This window comes from Stenella coeruleoalba (genome assembly GCF_951394435.1).
Source record: "Stenella coeruleoalba genome assembly, chromosome: 20".
NCBI lineage: Eukaryota > Metazoa > Chordata > Mammalia > Artiodactyla > Delphinidae > Stenella > Stenella coeruleoalba.
The window spans coordinates 45,185,847-45,205,589 of record NC_137166.1 but is presented as its reverse complement, the minus strand read 5'-3'; the positions used below and the strand labels follow the sequence as shown (position 1 = coordinate 45,205,589).

General features: G+C 52.2%; 1 protein-coding gene across 10 annotated transcripts in view; it reads right to left on the bottom strand.

Annotated features, from left to right (window-relative positions):
* The window catches only part of SIPA1L3 (signal induced proliferation associated 1 like 3), a 236,409-nt gene that overhangs the window by 47,439 nt on the left and 169,227 nt on the right, over positions 1–19,743 (bottom strand). For all 10 annotated transcript variants that reach the window (XM_079907721.1, XM_079907722.1, XM_079907730.1 and 7 more), the window contains 3 exons: positions 16,377–16,651; positions 8,704–8,955; positions 7,745–7,882 (listed from right to left, as the gene is read on the bottom strand). In XM_079907721.1, the coding sequence (XP_079763847.1) occupies positions 7,745–7,882; positions 8,704–8,955; positions 16,377–16,651 (665 nt within the window). The remainder of the gene's footprint in view (positions 1–7,744; positions 7,883–8,703; positions 8,956–16,376; positions 16,652–19,743) is intronic.

The window sequence follows — 19,743 nt, the reverse complement described above, 5'->3', positions numbered from 1 at the left end:
TGGGCAAGCGCTCATCAGTTTGAGCTGCCGTTTTCCTGTCTGAAAAATGACACTTTCTGCTTCACAGGGTCGTGGAGGAATGAAATAACAAAGTTGTCTCCTAGACAGAGATTCTCTTGGAGGCTGGCCCTGCACGCCCGCAGGCAAGGGCTGAGATTTAACGGAGGGATTGGCAAAAGGTTCTCTGTGGCCTCAGGTCCCACAGACATTCTCTATGAACCCGGAGTGAATCCTGTGGGCGCCTCCCAACGTCCACTCCACCTCAGATCAGAGCCAGTCATGGCGGAAACCTTCCCCCTGCCTGGGGTTGGTTAGGGACAGACACATGAGATGTGAGAGGATGTGAGTGATTAAGACTCCCATGAAATACTCCTGGCTCTTCACCTGGCAAGCACATGGCAGGACCACACTTCCTTGCCCCCTGAGACGGCTGGCTGGGACTGTGTGACTAGTTCTCACCAGTGAGCTGTGAGGCAGCCTGCGTCCTGAGAGGTCCAACCAGTGCTGGACCTGCGGTGTGGGTGCAAAATAAACCTTCGCTGGCTTTGGTCACTGCAATTTTCAGGCATCTGTTACCCGGCATAACCTGACTGAAATGGGGGAAGTCTGCTGAGGAGCTTTGGGGAAAAGTCTCCTTGCTCCGAAGGGAGCTGACATGGAAAGATGGCCTCTCTTCTTCACCAGGTGTTGCTGGGCTCAGAGCCGCTGTCACCCTCTCCCAACCAGCCTGAGAACAAGGCCAGTGCTGAGCGTGGAAGGGAGTAGGCACCGGGCCCTTGACGATGTTGTCGGGATGCTGGATTAACCCTCCCTGGAGCCTGCTCTGCCTCTGAACCTTCTTTGCTGTGACATAACACATTCCTACAGCATTCTGAGTCAGCCAAGTTTTGGCTACTTGCCACCAGAAACATTCCATTGACATAAGCCCTGGACTTTGCAGGAGTCGCTGAGCCTCCATTAATCAAGCTGATACTGTGATCCCCCATCTGGCTCCTGTGCCTATACTTGCAACTTGAGAGGATGATAAACCAGGACCCCCCCAAAGCCAAAAGAGGAGTTAACTGACTTCTCCAGGGTCACCCTGCCAGCCCTCAGCCAGGGCTGTCTCTGTAGAGACCACCTCTAAACCCCTGGCTTCAACGCCTCCAGGGCAGCAGAGGTGCACTGGACTTCCTGATATCTCATCTTGACTCACCTGCCAAGAAAATACATAGTATCCCCGCTTCTCCAGACCTTGAACTCTGATGCCTCCAGGAAAAAAAGAGTCAAAACAATAAAAAAGCAGAGGCAGTCTTCAGCGTAGCAGCCAGCCAACCTCCTGGTAAAATGTGGCTCCAGCACAGCTGGAAACCGCAGTGTTGATGTGTTTATTCCATTGTCTCAAAATGTCCATATCGAATTCTGAGTACTAAAGGAAGACGGCAGTGGCTGGGATCAGCTAAAGGAAAGCGGAAGGTCCCAGTGGTAGATGCTGCAGGCTGCTCCCTCAGTGTCTACTCTCTGCTTCCACCTTGATAACGGAATCCCAACTGTACTGGGGGCAGCGATGTGATCGGCTAACAAACTACATTTCCCAGGCTCCCTTGCAGTCCTGGCCAATGAGATAAGAGTACTGCACGTGACTCCCAGGCAACCTCTCGAAGTGTGCGGTGGGTGCCTTTACCTCATTATCTCCTTAAGGCTGAGCAGCCACCTTAAGATCAGTAGGCCACAGGCCAAGGGTGACAGAACGTCGGCGAGGAGGAGCAGCCAAACCCAATCCCAACTTTTTTTTTTTTTTTGGCTGCACTGCGTGGCTTACGGGATCTTAGTTCCCCGACCAGGGATTGAACCTGGGCCCTGGCAGTGAAAGCGCCGCATCCTAACCACTGGACCGCCGGAGAAGTCCCCTGATGGACTGTCTTTAGCTGGATATATGTTACCAGCTTCATCTCTCAGCTAACTGTCCCCAGTCAAGACAACCTGTACTTTGTCCATTTATGTAATTCTCTCACTAAAAAGCCTTCTTATTATCCCAGTGCAAACTGAATGACCTATGTTGACCATTCTTTAGGTGCTGAATATGTCCTATTTGGGGCCATTTCTATCATTACCACATCCTGGTCAAGCTGACTGGAAACTGGAACATTCCAGAATCTCACCATGCATAGCTCTGGGCAAAACTTCCCAGAAGCAGGTTTGGGCTGCCAGGATCTTGGCTTTGAACTTCCCACTCCGCCATATAGGAAAGTACCAAGACGGAACTGAACTCCTGAGGGCAGGGCTCCAGGCCTGGATGGAACGGTGGATGGGTGCGTTACAGGAGGACTGGGGAAAGGGTGCACGGACGATGCAGCCGCCGCTAGCTGTCACCCCAGTCAGCATCACCTTCTTTGCCTCTGCTGGTGGCGTCCAGATTCTGCTCTGGCGGCCATCCCTCTGACACGCGACTTGTGTACATCCTGATGGTTTAAGACAGTCATGGGGGTCCAATGGGACCTTGCCAGGGGTTAGTTCAGGGGTGGGCAAGTGACCGAGTTCCTTTACTGTTAGAAACAGAGAGAAGCTCTTCCTCCTTTTTCTGCAGGGCACCGGTTTTGCCTGGGGCCACAGTAACCCTTGGGGGTCATGAACGGAGCCAGGTCCCTGAGGGCGACCCTGTACGATTAACCAGCCCTAGACCCACCCCACCTCTGGACTTATTACATGATGATGATAAATCCCCCCGATGCTCATGCCTTCTTGAGTTAGGTATTTTGTCTGAAGTCAAATGCCGCCTAACTGATATACCGCTCTTTATGGAAGTGGCAGAGAAAAACAAAGGAAAAAAAAAAAAAGCGAGCCAGGTGGCCTCATGGGCAAATGTCTGGGGTCCACGCCAGCCCCGCAGGGTGCTGAGCTGGGTACACAATTCTGTCTTAGCGCTCTGTACTGAGTTTGGAGGTTTGCTCATGTTGCACACGAGAGTGGCAAACTCCTGAGGACGGGGACCGCATCTGCAGCTGCCGGCACAGCCCTGCGTGCAGCAGTAACAGTCAGAACCCTCACAGAGCACTTACTGTGTGCCGGGCTCAGCCCTAAGTGCTCGAGAGAGATTCCCTCCTAGAATGTCCTCAACACTGCTCAGAGGCAGACTTTTTTTTTAACAGCTAATTTCTCTTTTCTTTTTTTTGGGCCTTACTGTGTGGCATGAGGGATCCTAGTTCCCTGACCAGGAATGGAACTTGTGCCCCCTGCAGTGGAAGTGCAGAGCCCTAACCATTGGACCACCAAGGGCAGACGTTTTACATGTGAGCAAACTGAGGGGCAGAGAGGTGAAGCCCACTCTCACATGGCTGATGAGGTGCAGGCCATCTTGCCCTTCTGTCTCAGTAAATCTAAAATGGGCCACAGGACAGGTTCTGTCTATGAGGGCCTTCGAGCTCCAAAAAGCCTGATGAATTTGGCAAGTTGCAGGCCCGCTGGAGAAGACAGCAGGAGACACAGGAGTCCTGAGGGGGGAATGTCCGCGGCTGGGCTGGAATGTCTGGCTTGGGTCACACAGGCTCCAGGATGTCAACTGTGCGGCAGGAAAAGGGGGAAAGGAGCTGGGGCCAAAGGCCACTGGGGCAGCCTGACTTGTTCCCGGGCCTCTTATCGCCGGCTGGTGACTGGCCATGAGACACACTTTTGGGGGTTTAGGGGCTGAGGTGTGCTAGGAATGGTTGGCAAAATTTGGAACTTAGCTGTTGACAGAGATAAAAATTGCTGAGACCTAGGCCACAGAGAGCCGAGTCAGGCTCCATTGGTGCCCTGGGAAGAGAGGGGTGGGCTGGGAAGAGTTGGAATCCAAGGGAAAAGTGAGAGTTTTTCACTTGCCAATGCCAGAAAGCCTGAAACACAAAATCACAGCCATCAAGTGTCACTGTGGGGTGGGGGCTCCAGTAAGGACCATGCATGTCACCCTGATTTGGAGGATGCGCTCAGAGTCTCGTGGGCAGGCAGGACAGCTCTGGGTCAGAGTTGGTCCCTTGGAATCACATAGGCCTGGGTTCCTGGAAAAGTGATCTTGGCCAACCTTGGCCAAGTGGATTCACCTTGTTGAGCCTCAGTTTTCCCTTTCCCTCTGTAAAATGGGACACGCTGCCCACCTCATAGAATTGCTGGAAGCACGCGTTGAGATCATGCGGGTAGCTCAGTGGAACAGTCTAGAGATTACAGAAATAGACTCACACAAATGTGCCCAATTAATTTCCCCTTCCAATGAATTTTTGCTTTAAGAAGCAAAAGCAATACACTGGAGGAGGGAGAGCCCGATGTCCGATGGTACTGGACATCGGCAGGCAAAAAAAGGAACCTCAACCTAAACCTTTCACCTTAGGCAAAAACTAGCTTTGAAAAACTCAAAGTGGATCATGAACTTAAATGTAAAATAGAAAACAATTAAAACTTCTAGGAAGGGAATTCCCTGGCGGTCCAGTGGTTGGGATTCTGCGCTTCCATTGCAGGGGGCACGGGTTTGATCCCTGGTCGGGGAACTAAGATCCTGCATGCTGCACAGCATGGCAAAAAAAAAAAAAAAAGGAAAAACTTCTAGGAAAAAAAATCTTCAGGACTCAGGACTAGGCAGAGCTCTAAGATTTAACACCAGAAGCATATGATCCATAACAGGAAAACAATGATAATTTGGAGCTCGTCAAAATTAAAAACTTTTGTGAAAGACCCTGTTATGAAGATGAAAAGACAAACTAATGACTGGGAGAAAATATTCGCAAACCACAAAGCTAACAAAGGACTTGTATCTAGAATATATAAACATTGAAAAACAAAGATGTTCAACATCATTAGCCGTTAGAGAAATGCAAATTAAAACCACAATGAGGGCTTCCCAGGTGGCACAGTGGTTAAGAATCTGCCTGCCAATGCAGGGGACACGGGTTCGAGCCCGGGTCCGGGAAGATGCCACGTGCTGCGAAGCAACTAAGCCCATGCGCCACAACTACTGAGTCTGCGCTCTAGAGCCCGCGAGCCACAACTACTGAGCCCGCGTGCCACAACTACTGAAGCCTGTGCGCCTAGAGCCCGCGCTCCGCAACAAGAGAAGCCAATGCAATCAGCAGCCCGCACACCGCAACGAAGAGTAGCCCCCGCTCATTGCAACTACAGAAAGCCCACACTCAGCAATGAAGATCCGTCGCAGCCAAAAGCAAAACAGACAAAAAAACCCCACAATGAGATACCATCACACACCTATGAGAATAGCTGCAACGAAAAACGGTGGTGACACCAGAGAGCGACAAGGATGTGGAGAAACCGGATGACTCATACCTTGCCAGTGGGAATGGACAATGGTACAACCACTCTGGAAAACAGTTCGGCAGCTCTTTTTAAAACTAAAAATGGACTTACCACAAAGTAAGCAATTGTATTCTCTTTTCTTCCTAAACACTTCTCTACACATAACACAGAATGGTCAGCATACCCCTTCACAGAAATAACAATGTTCTCAACTCCTTGAGTAAATAGCACTCTTAGAAACATCTCTCGCCCACGGCCCGGAGCTTTACTGAGGTGTAACTGACAAATAAAACTGCAATATATTTAAAGTGTACAGAGTAATGAATTATGTATACATTGTGAAATGATTACCACAATTGAGTTAATTATCTCACATAGTTATCTTGTTTTGGGTGAGAATGCTTAAGATCTACTCTTTTAGCAGATTTTAAGTGTACAGTACAGAATTATTAACTACAGCCACCATGCTACACGTTAAATCCTCAGAACTTATTCATCTCATAACCCAAAGTTTGTGCCCTTTGACCAACATCGCTCCATTTCCCCCACCCCCAGGCAACCACCATTCTACTCTGTTTCTTTGAGTTCAACTTTTTTTTCCCCCTGCATTCCACACCATTCTGCTTACTCAGATCTGTAGCCTTTGCTGTCTGGAATGACCTTCTCCCTCTTCTCTGTGGCAAACTCCTATTAATTTCTCAAAGCCTTATTCAAATGCCACTTCCTCCTGGCAGCCAGCCTAGACCTGACGCTGGGCTGAGCTCCCTCCTCTGAGGCCTGAGTCTATTAGAGCTCTCATCAGAGTGCACAACCCTTCTAAGACCCTCTCTCCACCACAGCAGCACTGACAACAGGAACCCCTGGGGTAAGTGAGTATCTCAAATATTTCTTCTGACACCTGGCACATGGAAGGCTCTGGGGATCCTTTGCTGATGAAAGCTAAATGGTGGCCACTAGAAGATGAAAGACTGAGTATGTTTTCCCCAGTTTTACAACAGAGGCTTAGAATCAAACGATGTTTAGTGTGGTGGCTCTCAAAGTGTGTTCCCTGGACCAGCAGCCTTGGTATCGCATGCTCTACCCCAGTCCTACCAAGCTGGAAACTCAGGGGTAAGACCAGTAATCTGTACTTTAACAAGCCCTCCCTCCGGGTGATTCTGAAGCTCACTATTTAAACCAACTCACTCACTCAATCCATTTTCATCAAATATATACCAAGGATCTACCATGTGCCAGACCCTGTGCTGTGTGATGGTAATAATATTATACAAAACGACCTGGAAAGGTATCGTATCTTGGAGAGCAGGCTTGTTCGCGCACACATACGTGAGTATGCATGCACGTGTGTGTGCACACACGCTTAACTGGGCTAACAGAACGGAGAGCGCTCAAGGTGGTCAGGAAATACACATGAAGCCAAGGGCACAGGGGCAGCACGTCACCTAGTGTGGGGGGAGGTGCAGGGAAGCCTTCCTGGAGGAGGAGAAGCAGCACCCACACTGGTGTCTGTGGAGTGGGTGGGGGTGAAGCTCATGAAGAATTTCCATGGGGAGGATTCTGAAATGCACACAGCCTGCCTAGGAAATCAGAAGTGGCCAGGGCGGCTCATGTGCAGGGCACTGCACAAGGCTGGAGAGGCGGGTGCGTCCCAGTGGCCAGAGGGAGGCATGGAGGCTGTGTCCTGAGGGCTCCGGGACACAAGGAGGGTTTGGAGTAGGGGACAGACATGGCCAGATATGCAAAGACCTCCCAGTTACTGAGTGGGGGGTGGACCAGAGGAGGTGGCACAGAGGCTGGGGGCTCAGGGAGGTGGCCAGGGTGGGGCACTGGGGAAAGGAGGAGGGGGCGGAGATGCTCAGGAGGTGGAAGGGGTGGACCGCAGTAGAGGGGAGGGGGGGAAGGGACACATCCAGGATGAGGTGCACGGCTCTGGCCTGAAGACAGGGCAGTGGTGGGGCTGACCCTCAGACAGGGACCCTGGAGGAGGAAGGTTATAGGGCACCAGGGCTGAAGGCTGCTGGAGAGCAAGCTAGAGAGCTTGGGTGTATCCCGAGGGCGCTGGGGAGCCAGGGAGGAGCTGGGAGGATCCCTCAGGCTGCCAGACTGGAGAAGGGGACAGGACTGAAGCCCGACAGGCCATGAAAACTGGGTAATGCTGGTGGCCTGGTCCTGGGGCGCACAGGCTGGAGTCAGATGAATGCTTGTTCTGGAGGGCGCCTGCTGTTGCTCAGACAAGTGATTCAGGTGTCAGGAAAACGGCAATGGAAATGCTGCTGCAAGGACAGGCACAGCAAGTCCTGCCCAGGCCGGCTTGGCCCTGCATCTTAACACACACAGCCCACCCTCCTGGAGGTCCTCTGATGACCTTCAGGGGTCCAGAAGCCCCATAAAATGGCAAATAAACCTGTGGGGTAAGTGCATTTCCTGAGGAAGAAGGATTCTGGCTTTCACCAGCTTCCTTAACTGAAAAGAGCGAAGAGACTCTGACCTTTCTGGGGATGGCTTGTATCTTGCGTAGGTGGCCGAGCCGGGGGTGGAGAAGCTCCCAGAAGGCTGTCGGTAGGGAGGGACTTTGTCGACCCCTGCTGGTGATGCTGTGTAAGGGGTTTCTGGGAAGCTGACGGGCCTGGAACAGAGATAGGAGGGAGGAAGGCAGTGGGGGTGAGCGGGGAGGATACCCCTGCCCTCCGAGGAGCGACAGCCACACCTCTCCCTAGGCCCAACCACATCCCATCTGATTCACCTGCTATCCTCTCATGGGGACAGAGAGAGGGCTGCTGAGCAAAGGGCAGCAGGAAGCCAGGGCACCCCTTGCCTGCCTTCCCACTGCAGCTGAGCCTGCCCCTCAGCTTCTGTGGCCTGACGGGGCTCTGATGGGGCTGCGAAGACCGTTCCCGCCCACGCCTGGGACAAGACGCTCCTCTGCAAGGTGGATTCCTTCATTACTTGGAAAATTTTCTTTATCTTTTAATATATAATATATTCAAAAGCATTTATCTTTAAGGTATATGCCATCATAATAAAACAAACTCCCTGACGCTACCACCCAACCCAAGAGCTAGGGTGATGGCAATACCTGCCCACTGGTGGGCTCCTCCCCTTCCCACCTCCCTGCCAGAAGGAATCACTGTCCTAAATTTTGTGCTTATCAGTCCTTTGACCTTTTAAAAAAATATATAGTTTTAATCATATACATTAGGGTGGATTTCCAACCTCAGACCCTGAGCTCCCCAGCCCTGGGCCCTCACACAAGAGGCTCATAAGGCAAGCTTAAGGGAAGGAGGAAGTAGGGGGCATAGAAGCACAAGAAGAAAAGGAGGAAGACTGAGGAGAAGAAGAGACTGGACAGCAGGGGAAGGAGAGAGAAAAGGGCAAAGGGCAGCTGCAGACAGGAGGGAGGTGCGGGCTGGGCTGGTGCCCCGGGTGGGGTGCGGGGGGAGTCCTTACCTCTTGCTGTGCAGGGGCTGGGACTCCCGGAAGGGGACCATGGGGGTCTGCTTCGGGGGCCGGCTCAGGGACTGGGCGTGCCCGGGGGCGGTGGGAGTGGCCCACTTGGAGGCTGGGAGAGAGTTGTGGGACGCGGGCCCGCTCCACTGCCAGGGAGCGTTGCTGCGGTAGGGGGGCCGGCCCCCCGCGACCAGGCTCTCCAGCTCCGTCTTGGGCTCCGAGGTATTCATGTCGTAGGTCTCTGGCCACCCCCTGGGAAGAAAAACTGCGTTACTCAGACAGGCCCCGGCCCACCAGCGCGCACGCCTGCCGAGCATGGCACCAGCACGGGCTGGGCTTTCCCACCCAATCTGAACGGACACGGTCTATTTTAAAGGCCCAGTAGGTACCCTTTAAACTGGTCTGACATGTAGCAGCGTGGAGGCCTCAACCGGGACAGGGCCCAACAATGTGGCTCCAACGCTTGGCGCTCTCTACCTCATCTCCTCTCCCCTCCTCTTCCTCTCTCGTCTCCCTTCCTCTCCCTTCTCCCTGACCCAGGCCTTGGGTCGGCCAGAGTCCTCCATGGGCTGGCTCGGCCCCCCTTGGTGGTTCTCGGGGCCAGGAAGGCGGATGCCCTCGGAATCAGAGGACAGTATCTGCCTTGTTCCGAAGAAGCTCAAAGGCAGCTGGAAGAGGAGCAGGTGACCTACTTTGCAGGGTGGTTAAAAAAAAAAAAAAAAAGCCCCGGAATCCAGAACCTTGAAATAGATGCAGAACGGCCCGTGAATTCCCCCAGACCAGGCCGGCACACACGCACCACAGCGTTCCTGGCTCTAGCTGCGGAGATCCACAGGCTGGGCTGGCATCTCCACCACTGCTGCAGTGCAGCACGGAAGGGGGCTCTGAGCCTGAGGAGGGGGCCGTGCTCACAAAATCCACCTCCCAGCAGCTGTGGGAGCTGAGCTCAGAGGAGCCCTTGGCCTGGAAGTTCTCCTGCCCACACTGAGCCGATCCTCTGTGGTTCTCCTGAGTCCCCTGGAGCCTGGGGAACTTTCAGGGCATCCAGCAAAAGATCTGGCGGACTTGGTGGCTGGGCGCCTATGGGCCCAGGTCATGTCTGCTAAGGAGTCATCAAAAGGTGACCTGAGGATGTGTTCTGGCACCGGGGTCAGACACACAGTGCCGCTCAGTAGCACTAGAGTCGGAGCTGAGCTGACGTTCAGTAGCTCCTTCCAGCAGACGCTCTGGATTAGCACAAGGTACCAGGTGAGGAATGACAACATACAAATGTCTACCAGAACCCACAGATACGCCAGGCCTGAGCAGAGGCGGAGGGGGTACCATCGTGGCCCCAGGCAGTGCACACCTGCTACTCCTGCCTGCTCAGCTTCTACACCCCTTCTCCTGAGAACAGGTCTGTGTGCTCTAGGTGGAGCTGACCCCACTTCTTGGCTCCAGGTACGAGCACATGACCCAGGCCTGCTGGTCAGAAACTCTTCTCTCTCTGGACACAATGACAGGCACAGGATTGTCATGTGCCCCGAGCTGAGTCAATCAGAGACGGTGAGCATCAGCTCTGGAACTACCGGAGGAAAGATCTATTTCCCTGGGCTGCTGAGCTGGGGAGACCTAAGCTGGAGCTGTGAGGAGGGAGAGGTCATCTTTGTCCCCGTGAAGTGGGAGATGGCTTGAGAATGACAGCAACGCACAAAAGGAGACAGGTGATAAAGATTCCTGATGAAGATGTCCCTGCATAAAGCCACACTTAAATCTTGCCCCATCTCTTAGTCTTATCAGGTGCATTAGCTAGTAAAGTCTCTCTTTTGCTTCACCTCTGTTGCTGGTAACCAGAATTCTAATCAGTAGATACACTGAAGAGAGAAGTAAATCGAGGCACAGAGAAGTTAAGTAATCTATCCAAGGTCACACAGCCAGTAAGAGGTGGAAACTGGATTTATCTATGTATCCATGTACTTATCTATGTACCCATGTATGTATGTATGTGTGTATGTATCTATTCTTTTTTCTTTTTTTGGCCATGCCACATGGCTTGTGGGATCTTAGTTCCCCAACCAGGGATCGAACCCACACCCTTGGCAGTGAAAGTGCGGAGTCCTAACCACTGGACTGCAAGGGAATTCCCGGAAACTGGATAGTAAGCTGACTTGAAAGCCCACAGCTTTAACCACCATATACACTGGCCCACTGAACAGTGGTTTGGGAACCAGTGAGTAGATTTTTTGGGTCCCTTCTGCCCCAGTTACTGACAGCTTCATCTTTGGTCAAGAGTCCCTGGGCATGACGTCAAAGAGGGAAACAGTCATCTTGAAGGCAGCACAGAGTGATGGAGAGCCAGGGCTCTGAGGCCAGACGGCTGGTTCGGATCCCAGCTCTGCCACTTATGGCCTGTGTGGCCTTGGGTGAGGGATTTTCCTTCTCAGAGCTTCAGTTTCTTAACCCATAAGATGGCTGCGAGCATTAGCAGAAAGTCTGGCGCGTGCCAAGTGCTTCACAAACAGGAGCTCTTGCCGTTGTCGCCTTCCCCAGCCGATTCTGTGGACTGTCTACCTGCCATTCCCACACGCTCAGAAGTGAAAGTCTCCCTTCTGCCTTCTGAAGTCCAACCACACCCACCTGGGGGCTCTGGAACAAATTCCTTCCCAGTGATCTGAGATCCGTCAGCATCTAAATTACCCCTGAGCGCTCAGTAAAGGAACACAGATTCCTGGGCCCCATCTCGGCTCCTCTGAAGCAGAGTCCTCTTGGAGGTGGGGTCCAGGAAGCTGCGTTTTACCAAGCTGCCACGGATGATGCTGACATGAGGAAAAGTTTACGAAGCCCATTTCACTTATTTCGTTTTTGAATTGTTCTTAGAAATTAAAGTGGTATAAAAGGGCATCCCTGTCCCCGTCTCCGCCCCCCAGTCGCACCCACAGCTGCCAGGTTTTTACATATTCTTACAGAAATAGCCTGTGCACATACGTAAAGATGATTTAAAATAGAAATAAAAAGAATATTACACTTAACTCCAGATCCCATCTTGCTTTTTTTCATTCTTCCCAATTAACGACATTTCTCACCAGAGAGTTCGGCATTTCTGAACTCTCAGCACAAAGAGCCTCACTGCATTCTCTTTATAAACAACCCATGACTGTTCCATCACGTGGATGACCTGGGATCTACTCAGCCAGTCCCCTGCGGCTGGATATTGAGGTTTCTTCTAGTGCTTTGCTTGACCAACCACGCTGCCCTCAGCTACGTGCGGGAGACATCTGAGGGCGGATGCCCCTGGTTTGCAGACCACTTTTCCTCTCTGCCTCCTTGTCCTTGATTCCTGACAGCCTAGTTTCTGGGGGCCATGGGGACTCCTTTCTTATCTCTACTACTCACTGACTTGTGGGGTTTCAATTTCCCTTCTCAGGGAGGAGTTTCTACCCCCTCGCCCTTCAGACATCTAAGTCCAACTGAAGAGGACAAAAGCATCCCAGATCGCCTTCCCCGTGAGGCAGCGAGAGATGGCAAGAGGAGAACATCCCTTCTGAACCTGTGCAAGCACCCAAGGTCATGACGACACACCTCGCTGGGGGCTCTGGAATGTCCTCCTGGCGACCTGGCCCCGCCTGGCAATTGCCCAGCCTGGCAGTGCAGGGCTCACTTGAGAACCCCAGCCTTGCGGCCTGGGGGGTGTGAGGATGATCCCCTGTATTCTGCTCGGTGTCTGAAGAACATGGGGTCCAGACACACGCCATACGGAGCCTGGCTGGAGGCAGGGAGAACCCTCTGCTCATCCTGGTGTGTTTCCCCTCAGAGCTTATCGTGACATTTGAGCCAGGAGGCCAGGGTTGCAGCAAGAGGCTGGAGGGACCCCAGCGCTGGGGTTATCAGCTCTGCAAATGAGGCCAGCCAGACGCCTCTGCACTTGAAGAACAACAAAAACCACGCAAGTCCCAACCCACACCCGCCCCTGTAAACAGGAGATCCTGTTTCGGAGGCCGCCTTGTAAAGGGAGCCGGATGATAGTTTTTCTCCTAAATAGGGCAGGGAGCGGAGCCACCCTCCTGGCCCCATCTCCCCAGAGCTGGAGAAGGGAGCCTGCAGACATTTCCTTTTGCCTCAGCTGGTCCCTGCCTGTTGGTCCAAGGACGCCTTTGTAGCCTCTGGCGCTCCCAAGTTTTGAAGGTAGGGTATTTCATGTGTGTGCGTGTGTGTGTGTGTGTGTGTGTGTGTGAGAGAGAGATGTGCGTGTGATGTGTGTGTGGTGCGTGTGTGTGTGCTCGCCTGTGGGGTTACCTCAGCTTGACTTGTCCCTGCAGAGCTCAGAGCAGGTGTGGCCAGGCCTCGGCTCTGTGCAGGGGTGAAGGAGGCCCCGGAAGAGGGCTGGGAAGAGGGGACGCCTGGGGCCTGACCGGAGTCCCGAGGCTGGTGGGCTGGGGTGTGGGTGGCTAAGCCCTTGGCTGCAGCAGGGTTTAAGCCTGCCCAGAACCAGCCCCCACCAAGGTCAGAGCAAAAAGACTCAAGAAGATGGGGCTGGTGCAGCCGGAACGCACACGCCCACAGCTCGCAATCGCTTTCAGAGGCAGCTGAGGATCTGGACACAGAAGCTGGACTGAGTTTTGCTCGCCACTCAGTAGCCGTACAACTCTGCACAAGACACTGGGCCACTCTGGGCGCCAGCCTTCTCACTGGTAAAGCGGGGATCATACCAGCCCTGCGAGGTCATGTATATAAGCACCCAGTGTCACCTCATCTCGTGCCTCTCGTGGCTCACTCAGCTCCAGCCACATGACCCTCTTTCTCGTCCATCAACAAGCCAAGGGCCTCTGTCCTCACCTTTGTGATGGCCACTCCCTGCCCGCAAGGCCCCTCCCCTGGCTCCTTCGCGTCTCCAGGCCTTCCCCAGCCCTTACCCGATGTCGCGTCACACCCTTTATGCTCCTCACACACAGGATCTCACAGCTGGTGTCTTCAGAGTGCCTCCTACAGGCCAAGTCCTGTTCCGTGTGCTCTATAGGCCTTACCTCCCCCGACCTCACAACCACCTCTAGGGAAAGATCTATTCTTGTCCCTATTTTACAAATGAGGAAACAGGCAGAGAGTGGTGAGGCCACTTGCCCAGGGTCACAGTTAATAGGAGGAGGAGCTTGGAGTCAAACGTAGGCAAGCTCCCTGCAGAGCCTGCCTTCCCACTACGCTCAGCTGCCTCCCCCTTTGGCTATATGAACCATCTCACTTGCTTACTTGTTTACTGTTTGTCTCCCCCGATCCATACAGCAGGGCTGTGAGGGCCCAGGCCTTGACTGTCCTCTGTGCAGCTGTGTTTCCGACCCTTGGAATGTAGTGATTCTAGAGAGAATCACTGTCTCCAGACCCCTCTGGAGGTTGTGAGGGTATCAACTCATTATTCTAAGAACTGCACCTATCCTGCCTTCCCTGTACAAATTATACCTCAGAAGAATCATATAGTTGCTGAAGGATAGTTCTTCTTTTTTTTTGGCGGTACGCGGGCCTCTCACTGTTGTGGCCTCTCCCGTTGCGGAGCACAGGCTCCGGACACACAGGCTCAGCGGCCACGGCTCACGGGCCCAGCCGCTCCGCGGCATGTGGGATCTTCCTGGACCGGGGCACGAACCCGTGTCCCCTGCATCGGCAGGCAGACTCTCAACCACTGCGCCACCAGGGAAGCCCAAGGATAGTTGTTTTTAGAAGAATTCCAGGGACGTCCCTGGCAGTCCAGTGGTTAAGACTCTGGGCTTCCAACGCAGGGGGCACAGGTTCGATCCCTGGTCGGGGAACTAAGATCCCGCATATCACGGGACGGCCAAAAAATAAAATAAAAATTAAAAAAAAAAAAAAAAGGGAAGAATTCCAGCCAATAAATAACACAGGAATGACAGAAATGAGGACATCACTTCAATGTGACCTGTAATGACATAGGGGATCCAGGCAATGATCACGAATGGCTGCTGAGAGCTGAAGGGAAACGTATGGTCAAGGGTCAGGTTGCCACCATCTGAACCCTCTGAGCGCCCTTGGTATCACTCACACAGGGACAACCAGACATTTGATGCCTCCTAATGTATGCACACCTGGGAAGTGCCGTTACCAAAAGAAATTCAACCAGAATCTGATCGAGCTTCTATGCTGAACTTCAGTTTATAGGAAATATACATGCTAGAAAAACAGGTTAAAGGACACCAGAGGGGTGGTGTCCAAGCAGCTAAAGCCAGGACGTGGGAAACTCTAAAGGACAAGTGACCTGGTTTCCTCCCAAAGTAAGCTGTAAGCAAAAAGTAAGAGGGAGGGGAAACTTACAGATTAGAAAAGCCTGAAGAGGCACATCAACCAAATGCCACAGGAGGAGCCTGAGTAACAAAACAACTGTTTTTAAAAAAATCTCTCTCTGATACAAAAGAAGTGAAAGATAGACTGGGCACTTGATGCTGACTTTCTGCTACATTTTTTAAGTGTAATAATAATTTTTTAAAGGTCCTGACTGGGTAGAGATACAGTCCAAGGAGTTGGGATTGCTTCAAATAATCCAAGGTGGGGAGGTATGGAATTAAAAAAAAAAACAAAAACTGGGACTTCCCCGGTGGCACAGTGGATACAACTCCATGCTCCCAATGCAGGGGGCCCAGGTTCAATCCCCGGTCAGGGAACTAGATCCCACATGCATGCTGTAACTAAGAGTTTGCATGCCACAACTGAGGAGCCGGCAAACCACAACTAAAGAGCCTGCGTGCTGCAACTAAGGAGCCGATGAGCCGCAACTAAGGAGCCCGCCTGCTGCACCTAACACCCAGAGCAACCAAATAAATAAATATTTAAAAAGCAAACAAAAAACAAAACAAGAACTGGCCACATGTTGATAAATGTTGAAAAAAGGGGCTCAGCATACTTTTCATATGTTTGAAATGTTCCATTAAAACAAAAGAAAACAAAACGAAAAGAAACAAACACTGCACTGGCTTCCTAGTGAACAAAACCCAAGCTCATCACCATGTCCAGAAAGGGCCCCCCAGTCTGTCCGTCTCTCCCATCTCGCAGCCTTGCTCTCTGTGCTCCAGCCACACCGGCCTCCCTGTGCTGCAGGAATACACCACACACACTGACACTTTGGAGACCCTGTCCTGGCTTGTTCCTGTCTCGGACCCGCTAGCCCGGAAAACTACATGGTGGCCTCCACCCGGGAGCCTTCCCTGACTACCCCGTAAGCCACTCTCCTGCCACGCTGCAAACCCTTCAACGACCCCACTTTCTCTTCTCAGACCTCATCACTGCCAGGTCCTGTATTATACATCTATCTGATGATTGCCTGTCCTTCCCTCAGGACACAAACTCCAAGGGAACTTTATTTTGTCCATCGCTGTATCCTGAGCACTTCAAATGGAGCGTGCACACAGTAGGGGCTCAACACGTATGTGCTGAACAAGTGAGTGATGTGCCACGTGCCCTCAGTCAAGGACTCTTGACGCTGTGTGCGACTAAGGAGGTCGCCCGCCTCACAGGGCTGTTGTGGAGGCTGGATGGGACAGCACGCACGTGGAGAGCTTCGACCGCGACTGGCTTGCAGGAGGGGTTCCACAGATATTAGCTCTGACCCCGTCACCACTATCACTTTTCCTACCGAGGGAGGGCTTCAAGTGCCAGCACCTGGGGAGCTGCCGACCTTTCAGGGTGGACAGACTTACCTCCGGGGCGTGCCGTCGTCGAAAGGCGGGATGATGACCACCTTGACGGTGACGGAGGTGCGCAGCAGGTCGATCATCTGGTCGTGGGTCAGCGTGACCACGGCCACCTTGCAGATCTCCACCAGGCGGCTGCCCTGCCGGAGGCCGGCCTGCCAGGCAAACCCGTAGTCCTCCACCTCGGCCACGGTCCCGTCGTACTTCACGTGGAAGCCCAGCTGCCCGAGCCCGTTCCGCCGCAGGGTCATGTCCACCGTCTCCCAGCCATTGGTCATCACCTGCAGGCAACACGTGGGGTCTAGCCTCACAAGCTGCTCGGGGTCAGCTCTTGTGGGAGATCCCTGGTCAGATTCTGCCCTTTGAGGCCAAAGACCCTGCTGACCCCCGTCTACCCTCCCAGGTGATGTCAGGGTACGGGAGCGCAAACACCCACCTAGTCCCAGCCCAGGGTTCCTGACTTGTGGAGAAACGTGGCTACCTCACACAGAGGTGGCGGTCATGAGCTGTGATCTCCAAATGCCCTCCCCCCACCCCCCGCCCCACCGTTGGTGGTCTCTGGGACTTGTTCTGGCCAATGAAGTGTGGAATGGAAATGGCATACTGTCTGGGCTGGGGCATTTCACTGCCCATTCAAGACCCTTTGCAGGCCTTTCCCCTCAGCCACAGCCTCTAGGATTATTCCAGAGAGTGGTTGTTTGGTCAGCTAGGGTCCCGAAGTTAGAATAACGTGGAGCACAGGCACCAGCTGAACCTAAGATGGATACGTGGTGGGAGTGACATAAACGTTTGTTATCTGAAGCCACTAATAATGCATCCTGACCGATACGGTGACTGTGACCAGAGCAAAAGCCAGAGAGGCGACAGACCAGAGATCCTGCGACCTTTTCTAGGTTGGGGACTCGGGCCATATTTTTTACTTCATGACATCATTCTTAGAGGTACAAACCCCTTCCCAATCTCCTTCCCAGATCGTCCCCCATCCTGGAGCCGACCAGACCACACAGGGCCATGCCTCCAATTTACTCCCTGCTTCATTTGTATGAGACTTTCGTCATGATTACCATAGATATGAGAAGCCACTGACTGAACAGAACCCCTGGTTCTTCAGCAGGTCCTGAGGGATTCCCTCCTCTTCCTGGGACAAAAAGATTAACTTAACAAGCCGTAGCTGTTAAACAAGTTACATCAGGATTTGTCTGCCCTATCCTACAACTGCATTAAGGAAAGCGTTCGTGTAATGGTTCACGTTTCCCGTGAGAAGTCATTCCCTGGCTAGAAGGCTACCTGATGTACCTATTAGAGCAGCACCGTAAGAAAGAATTTTATGTCACAAGCCACGCTATGCATTCACACATTTACGCACGTATCCATATACACAAAAATATTCCTTGCAGTCCACACTGACATTCCCGAGTGTGGGTAGCGAGAAATGAGTTTGGATGGCAAAAGACTTGCCTGAAAATGTAAACACATTTGTTCCTGGTCTGGACAGTGAGAATTTGGGAAGTGAGGAAACGTGTAACACTGGAACAAAGCTCCACGAAACCAAGTCCTTCCCCACTGGGATCCGCTTGGATACGTTTCAATCTTTTCTACGCTATCTTTGAGAATTGTTGGTTGAGACCCAGTAATTGATTTCATAACCCAACTTGTTTACATGACAAAAAAATAAGGAGTTACTGTTCATTTTTTATGTATGATAATGACAAAATAGTTATTTTTACAGAGGCCATATGTTTTAGAGATAAATGTTGAGATGTTTACCAATGAAATGATAGGATGTCTAGGATTTGTTTCAAAATAATCAGGGGAAGAGAAGGGAGGGAAGGGAAAATCAAGACGGGCCACGGGCTGATAACTATGGAAACTGGTGATGGAGCTGCAAGTTCACCGTGTGAGTCTCTTTACTTTTCTGTATGTTTGAAAATTTCCACGATTAATAAGTTTAAAAAAGTTGGTTGGAAAGGAAAGTCTACTGTTCAGTGCCTCAAAGGAGAAAGCTGTGGGTGGCTCCAGCCTAGACCACTACTTCTGCTTTGGGAGTCAAACTTCTTCCCTTTGAAGCCGTCACCCTTGTGTCCGAAGAATCTGGCTGTGGGGGATTCACAGGAGAGTCCTGTGTGTCCGTGCCCGTGCCCGATTAGGCAGCACCAGCCCTGGGAGTCCCGGGCTGTTCTGAGAGCCAGCCCCCCGCAGAGGCCCCGACGGCTCAGGCACTGCTGTGCAGGAGGACTGCCAAGTGCCTTCTACTCTCCATCCTCCCCTTCTTCCTTTGAGTAATGAGACCCCCCTGCCCACCGCAAATCAAGAGTTTTGATGGGTGCATGGCCACCTGGTTGGGAACCACATTTCTCAGCTTCCCTTGCAGCTGGGTGTGGACATGTCTTGGTTTTGGGCAGTGATGGAACAGTGTGTTTAAAAATAAAATTGCTTGTCCTCCACGCTGACACTTTCTCCCTTCCTGCAGACAGGAACATGGATATGGAGTGACTCCACGTTGACCATGCTGAAAAGTACAATATCGAAGGGAAAGAAGGAGCCACAGGTGGAAGGGACGTGAGTCCCTGAGCTGTCTCTGCCAGCTTTGAGCAGGCTGAGCGCTAACTACAAAAAAATTAAACTCCCCTCTTATTTCAGCCACTGGATTTCTCAGTCTCTCTCTCTCTTTCTTTTAGCAGCTCAGCCTGCAACTACCCAGTATAGCTGCTTTGGGTCATTCTGGATGGGGGAGAGAGCCAGTAGGGGAACTCGCGCTGCTCCGGCTTAGTGTCCTGAAACTTCTGTGCCATTTGCTTTTGTTTACAATCCGAAGGCAGCCCCACCCAAAGAAGAACACCATTCCCGATGTTCACAAGCTTCCAGAAAAGCTCCATGGCACACGGAACACCTTATGAGACCAAACACACAGCGAGTTCAGAGGAACCTCTGCTGTGTCATGCGGCCACCCTGCCCCCTTTAAAGCTAATTTTCTTGGGGACCGATCTTTGTGTGCCAGGCATTGGTTAAGTCCTTTCAATGCCCAGTTTCTCTAACATCTCACTTATGATGTACATACAATAATTTGCTTGTTTTACAGCTGGGGAATCTGAGGCATGTCAGTGGCCCAAGGTCATAAAGCAGATCTGACTCCTTAACTCTATCTTTTAGCCCCTGTGCTGCTTCCTCTGCCTTTTTTTTTTTTTTTTTCTCTTTTATTTATTTTCCCCCTCATTCTTCACCAGGATGATTCCTACTTACTACTCTAGTTTCAGTTTAAGTCATTTCCTCAGGGAAGCCTCGCTCTACCCCGGGCCAAGGCTCACAAGCTGGGGTGCTTGGTGGGTAATGGGAGATGCAGGCTGGTGACAACCATGGTCAAATGGTGCACTCA